General features: G+C 42.5%; 1 protein-coding gene across 1 annotated transcript; it reads left to right on the top strand.

Annotated features, from left to right (window-relative positions):
• Positions 1–3,832: 3,832 nt before the first annotated feature.
• Positions 3,833–5,799, top strand: LOC121745979. Its single transcript, XM_042139925.1, has 4 exons — positions 3,833–3,981; positions 4,536–4,682; positions 4,829–4,991; positions 5,378–5,799. Exons 2-4 carry the CDS (start codon positions 4,545–4,547, stop codon positions 5,563–5,565), a joined length of 489 nt encoding a protein of 162 aa, XP_041995859.1. The 5' UTR covers positions 3,833–3,981; positions 4,536–4,544; the 3' UTR covers positions 5,566–5,799.
• Positions 5,800–7,645: the final 1,846 nt, after the last annotated feature.

Below are 7,645 nucleotides of genomic sequence, written 5' to 3' on the forward strand. Positions count from 1 at the left end.
AAGCACGTGAATAACTAGATCTCAGCCTCTAAACTATTGGAAATCATGTAAACATCATGGATCTAAACATCTAAGCCACCAATTGCGAAAAGCATCCAAGAAACATGAGTAAATAGCATCATCAACATGAAAATAAACAGCAAAGCTTCATAAAACCAGAAATAGGTCAAGATTCAAAGGCGGAGTCGTCAATTCCTCTGATGAAACTCGAGATCTGACTACATCGTCTCAAAAGCGGTAAAGAAAGCAAGGATCCAACGTTGGAGTCGTCAATTCTACCGTCGAAACCATTGAACTAAGCTAAGAAATCAGCAACTAAACTAAACTAAGCTAAGAAAGCGGTGGCGTTAAGCGCCTATGAGAGTTTCCTACCTAAACTACGAGAATGGTAGTGTTAAGCGCTACCGAGAACTTCCTACCTAGCTACCATAGCGTTAAGCGCTCCTTTTCTTCATTCATGTTGGTCCCTTTATATAGGGAGGCTTCAAGCTCGAATCCCTAGGGTATGCTCTTCATGATTTGACGTTTGTACCCTTAAAATAGGATCTTTTAAATCTGCTCTGCTCCATTTCCCCTGCTCCTGGTAATTGTGTGCGTTCCTGGGTTCGGCAGATTTTTCACGCTCCTGGTCTCCTGATAACTCTCCTTGACCTAGCGGATTTTTGACACTTTTTACTCATTTTCTGCTCATTTTGCATCTGCTCGGTCAATTTGCAGCATCTACTTGACCAGCAAATATCTGCACACTTAAGCTCAAATTTGCGCATTATCTCCCCCAAAAAGCATGTAATATTACCAAAAAACAATGCATGAAACGAGCCTTATCACTACTACCTCTCCATTACCAAGAAGTAGGTTCTTACCTCCAATATATTTTGTGCTTATGTTGATATTACTGAGGTCGTTTGACACATGATTGATAGCTCCAAAATCTGGATACCAGCTAGTAGAAGTGCCTGCATCATAGTTATACTCAGAAGAACTCCCAATGGAAAGAGTTATACACATGACATTATTGTTTTGTAAAATATTTGTTTCGTACGATCAAGCTCTAATATTGCAAAATAAATAGATTAATCATTGAATTATTTTTATTTAACTAATTTATTTGTGAACTATCCTGGTGACAAAATCAAAATCCAAACAAGCACCCACCTCCATAAAATTGTTAACTTTAGACTTAGTATCAAAATATGAAAATAATTAGTACTATAGTACATTATTGAACTATGCAAATATAATTGCATATTTGTGTATTTATGAAAAAATAAAAAAATAGAAAAGAAAAAAAATGAGAGAAACGATGATTAGAGTGACTTGCAATAGATATATAAAAAATTTAAAAATAATTAGGAAATATGTCAATGAGGCAGAGTGACTTACTAATATGACTAAGTGATTGACCATAATGTGGTTGTTTAGCATCACTCTATTAGTTTTATAATAAAATATTAGTAGAATTGGTTGGTGGAATTTGAGGTTTACTTACCATTTATGGTAAAAGTGAAATGTGATTTTTATTTTAGGATGGACCGAAATGGCAAAATGTGGGATGGAGGTAGTAATGTTCTTCGTCCCACAATAAGAGTCAATTTTTGTTTAGTCTGTCCCACAATAAGAGTTCACTTTCACTTTTACTATAAATGGTAAGTAGACCCCACATTCCACTAACTCATTCCACACACAACATCGAGCTTTGAGGCGGAGCTGTTGGCTCTGATTCGGGGGTTCGAGATGGCTATGGAGCTTTCGACACACATCTGGATTGAGCTTGACTCCGCGGCTCTGGTTACCTTGTTGTCTTCTGGACAGCTTGGCGCTGCGGATTTCAGACATCACATGGCTTTGATCCGGAGTATAACTTCTCAGCGGCATGTTCGGTTCTCACACATCTACAGAGAAGGGAACCGAGCTGCTGACTTTCTTGCAGGTAGGGGGGTTCAGACCCCTGCCCTTACTTACTATGATCCAATCTTTGCGCCTCGGTATCTGAAGGCGCTGGTTAGGATGGACCAGCTGGGATATCCTAACTTTCGTTTCCGACGTAGAGATGTGGGTTGATCCAGCGTCCTTGGTGGCTGGTTTTGATAATTTTTCGTTTCTCCCTCGTATATATATAATCAGTTTCTTTCTACTTGATAGTACGGAGGATCTCGACTTGTGGGACCTCTATTTGACTTCTTCATGTTCTTGTTTAGATCCTAATTACTTTTGGGATAAGATCATGCTGTTAGAACATTTTATTTTGATTCTATTTACGGGTTGGAGGTCTGCCTAAACCTCCTGCCCACAAAGGGCGTTTTTGTTGGAAAAAAAATTCATTATAAAACTAATATATAAAGTGGGACCCTTACTCCACTAACTTTTTCAACACACTTTCCTTTATATTTCTTAAAATCCGTGCGAGTCAAATGTGGACTCTTAATGTGGGACGGAGGTAGTATTTTACTCTATCCGTCCCACAATAATTGTCACTTTTATTGTGGGCACGAGTTTTAAGAAATGTAAAGAAAAATTGGTTTGAAAAGTTAGTGGAATGTGAGACCCACTTTTTTATATTGATTTTATAATAAAATGTGAGTGAATTGAGTTAGTGGAATGTGAGGCCTACTTATCATTTATGGTAAAAATAAAGTGTGACAATTATTATGGGCTGGGGTGGAGCTACGATGGGGCCAGGGAGGCTTGTGCCCTCACCCATTTCCGTAATTCCTATATATATTATATGTATGCAATTGTATACATGACGGGAGCTAATGTAGTTGGTTTAAATATCTGCCTCATTTTCGCGAAGTACTGAGTTCGATCCTCACCTGGAGAATGTTCTATACTCCCTCCCTAAGAAAATATAGAAAATAATTCTTTGATTCCATAAATATTTAAAATATTACTATTCACTAATTACTTTTCTCGTCATCCATTTTTCACGCGTGGCTTTTTATAATGCTCACATCCGAGCTATTTCCTTGTCGTTAGTATTGAACACACTCAATAAATTTTAAAGGTAGTTTGAGTCCCCACCTTAAAATTTCTCGCTCCGCTACTGATTATGGGACGGACTGAAATAAAAAAGAGTGACAATTATTGTGGGAACGGACGGAGTATTAAATTAAGGTAGATTATCACAGCTTTGAGACCCTAAGAGCATCCACTACGCGTCCCGCACGCGGCTCGCGTTCCGTCCCGGAGGGACGGTTCCGCCGCGGGACGCGTTGCAATGTCCCGTAGCCGCGAGACAAGGGACGCGCCTTCCCGTCACGCGCCCAGGCGACGTGTCGCGTCCTCGATGCATGCGTGACGCCCACTCGCTGGCCCGCGAGTGGGCGTCGTCACGGATGACGCAATAATTCATTTTTTTTAAAATTCGAATTTTAATAAAAAAAATTTTATTTTTTAAACGGTAATATTACCGTTAATTTTTTATTTTATTTTATTTTATTTATTTATTTACTCTATAAATAATCCTATTTCATACTCATTTCACACACAAACACACATCTATTCCTCTCAAATCCTCTCTATAACCACTCCAATTTCATCTTAAATCAACTCAAACAAATGAATCCTTTTGAGCAAATGCGTCAACTAATGGAACAATCAACTCAAGTTGTTTCTTTATTTTAATGTTGTTTTAATTTTAATAAAGTGTGTTTGTTTTAATTGAATTGAGTTGGAAAAAAAATAAAAACGAAATTTAATAAATAGTAATTTAAGGGATGAAATAAGGGACGGTTAAGGGACGGAGCGTAGCAGGCTCTGTCCCTTAATTAAGGGATGGAGGAATAAAGGTTCAAGGGGCGGTGGGGGGGACGGTGGGGGACGTAGTGGATGGTCTAATGCACCACAGCATGATTAATTTGTATTAAATACAAATTAAAATAAATTTGTTCAAACCAATTCTTAGAAACTCTCTCCTCGCCTCCACACCGTCGCAGCTCTATTCACCGCCGTAGTATCGCCGGCCCTCACGCTGCCACCGCGGTAAGCCTCCTTTTCAAGGTTCTACCACTGAATTGTAGATTCTTCAGATTATGTTGAACAATTCTTTTCAGTTTGGCCCTTCATCCCGTTCACCGTTCTTCTCCAAAACCCAACAGTTCAACTTCCAGATCCTATTCCACTTGCATTTAATCCCAATCTACCTGTATTTTGAGCGGGGAGGTGGATGTATCCACAATTTATGTTTTTATCTTCACGCAAATACTCTTCATTTTAAGTTGGTATAAAGCCAGGAAAGGTGATGTACACTTATAAAAACTCAGATTTGATCTGCTTTCTCCAATGTTGTGGATGCCTGTTATTGTCATATTTTCCGAAATCACTGGTATTAGTTTGTCTATATGTTCAACCCTGTATTGTCCACCACATGCTCGATTAAATGTGTGAACGAAATTGAAGTCGTGAATTTGCATAAAAGGAGTAATGTATGGTGTCCATTTAACTAGACCCAAATTATCGTTGTAAAACCCGAGTTTGTGAGTGCTAAAGTGTGCATTTTACCCTCACTTTATGATTGCTTTGTGTATTGTTTATAGCTAGCCAGAATGAAGCTGAGAGTGGTCTCCAGGAAGATTTACGATTATGTTCGAAAAGATCTGAAGGAGATAGCATTTCCATCGTCGTTGCCTAATCCGCCCCACATCAAAAAGCGCCAAAAGCTTACTTGGAAGGAGCGATACCTTGTTAGTTATCTTAATCGTGATTCTTTCTTGCACTCTTGTTTCAAATAATTGTGGTAGTGCAGTTGATTTTTCGTCTCATTTATTGGAATGCAATGGAATGAAAACCTACCATCTTTGTTGATACTCGTATATGTGGAGATGCTAAGGTGTTGAAGGAAGCATCTAGACTGTATGCTGCAAGCTGGGTCGGGGATATAGGTCCAGAACTCAGACCAAATGAATACAAACAGAAAGCGGAGAATGAAGATGCCCTCAATGGTGAAAAAGGGACGTCGAAAGAGAAGGAACCGTCAACTCTAGAGGATCTTGGTAAGGGGTATTGCCTATGATTTTCAGGAAAATGTGCAACTCTTGTCTGAAAGTTAGAAACAGAAGAGGAAAGATGAATTTGCATATGGAAGAGACTTAAAAAGATTACTCCACGGAATATTAGATTATCATATCACTTCAGGCATCCAGTGCTTAATATATTTATACTATAAATTATTAAAAATGATGCAAAATCTGCGCCCCGGCCCTAGTGTAATTGCACTTCATTATAAGTAGTGATATTGTATTAACTAGCAAGTATTGTTGTTTGTTAGCATGGTTGTTTAATAAGAGGAACAAGATCATACTTGTATGACAGCATTAGGTGCTCTGTTTATTGATGATTAATGAGTATGGTTTGGTTTGGTTTTGCATGCACTATATAGCTGTGGCTGCAAGAGGAGGAATGGAGACGTTAAGACCTGCTCTGCAGCGAGTTTACATGACCAGAGCTTCTGCTTATAGAGATGCACTTAAAAGTTTTATTGAAGGTTATCAAGAGGGTATACAGCAAGTTATGGAGAAGAAGGAAGATTCCAAAAATCAACAAGAACCCCACCCTCCCAAAGGATAGATTTCATTTGCAAGAGAATTGGTCCGATTCCGTGATTCCATATCTTTGGAGAAGTTCTTGTTGTAACTAGCGTTAAAGGACTTCATATTGTACTGAATCGAGACAGAACAGATTCCATATTTTCCTCATTCAAAAAGTGGAATTAACATATTATCTGGAGACGGTAGCTTTAGAGAGAATGGTTGTTTGTGACAGTGTAATCATGTTACTTTCTTCATCTTTTTTTCACTTAAACTTTGTGCGACTGCTATTCCTTTTGTCCCATAAATATTTTCACATTTTGATTGAACATTGGTTTTAAGAAATGTAATGGAAAGTGAGTTGTAAAAGTTAATGGAATGTGAGTCCTATTTTTATATATTAGTTTTATAAGAGCATCTCCAATGGCGGCGAGCGGGCCGGCTAGCCGATTTTCGGTGCTCGCCGGTCCGCTCGCCGAACCATTGGAACCGGCGAGCGCCATTTCGGCGAAAAAATCGGCTAGTGCTGGCCGATTCGCGAGCGCTCGCCGGTCCGCTCGCCGCCATTGCAGGCTCAGGACCAACGAGCGTTCGGCGAGCGAATTAAAATTTTTTTTAAAAAATTTTCGAAACACTATATATACGCGATTTGCACGTCATTTTTATTCACACCACTTGTTTTAACGAGTACTCTCTCTATCTTAATTCTGTACAAGATCAATAACGCGAAATGAAGAACAACAACGAAGGTACTCCAGTGACGAGCGGGTCTCAAACTCCCCCGGTACCCGTGGGAGGTGGATGGGGTCCGATGCCCGGGTACTACAACATGTACCCGTGGCAGCAGATGATGCCGGGGATGGCACCCGGGGGGTTTACCGGCTATGCCGGGGTGGACACCCGGGATGCAGATGATGCCGGGGTGGGGTCCCGGGATGCAGATGATGCCGGGAGGGGTACCGGCGACGCAGGGGACGCCGGGGGGGAAGGTCTATCGCCCCAATTTTGATTTTTCGACTGATTCTTCGCACACATCGACCCCATCGGAGGCACAGTTCACGTAATATGAGACTTTCTCCTTAGAGGAATTAGGGTTTGATCTTCTCGGTGTTCCGGAAACTCCTGTTCAAACGGGGGAGTAGGGCGGGGTCGGGGCCCCGCAAAGAAGAAGGGCAAGGGGAAGGACAAGAGGGTCGGCCAGTCGTCGCAGCCGGTTGAGGACGACCCCTCGGTGCGGAGGAAGTGGACGAACGCGGAGAATGTCACGCTTTCCAAGGCGTGGGTGAGTGTCTGTGATGATCCTCTGACTTCGAACAATCAGAGGATCGTCAATATGTGGGCCAAAATTGCTGCAGCTTACATGAGATTTTGTCCGGAGGGGAAGCCGCGCACCGGGGAATAGTGCCGGAAGGGGTGGGACTGAATCAGGGTTGGGGTCTCCCGATTTTCGGGCTTGTACGCCAACGCCCTCCGCATGCAGAGCAGTGGCCAAACGGAGGATGACAGCGGAGAAAGCCTTCCCCCAGCCCGGGTTGTATAAGGAGTTCACCTACTGGAACTGCTACTAGGTGCTGAACGACTCCGAGAAGTTCCGGGCAGGTGTCGACGCTGGCTGGCCGAAGAAGCAACGACTGAACTATACCGGTGATTACAGCGGCAGCAGCGGCGGTTCCCACGACCTCCCCGAGGATGCGGAGGAGCTCCCGTCCCCGCCATCGTTCGCTCGCCGAACTAGCCCTGTTGGTCAAAGGCGGGCGCAACGGGAGGCGAGGGGGGCGCCGGGGGGTCCTAAGAGGTACAGTCGGCATCCCCCTTGGCCAGTCGACAGAGGATCTCAAATTCTTCGCTCGTCAACAAACGCGCGCTCAGATGGCCAAGACGTTAGCTAAATGGCGGACGGCGACGGGCCCCGAGGAGAAGAGTTTTCTTCACGCAATGCTCGTGAGCATGCGTGACGATTTGAAGACCGGGGGGCACCGGGGGGTTCCGGCGGATACGGAGGCGGCGACGGTGACGGTGGCGAGGGGGGCGACGGAGACGGGGAGTGAGGCGGAGGTCGTGTTTTTTTTAAATAATGTAATTTTTTAAAAATTAATGTATTTTGTTAATGTAAATTTTTT

Source organism: Salvia splendens, chromosome 8 (assembly GCF_004379255.2).
Source record: "Salvia splendens isolate huo1 chromosome 8, SspV2, whole genome shotgun sequence".
Lineage (NCBI taxonomy): Eukaryota > Viridiplantae > Streptophyta > Magnoliopsida > Lamiales > Lamiaceae > Salvia > Salvia splendens.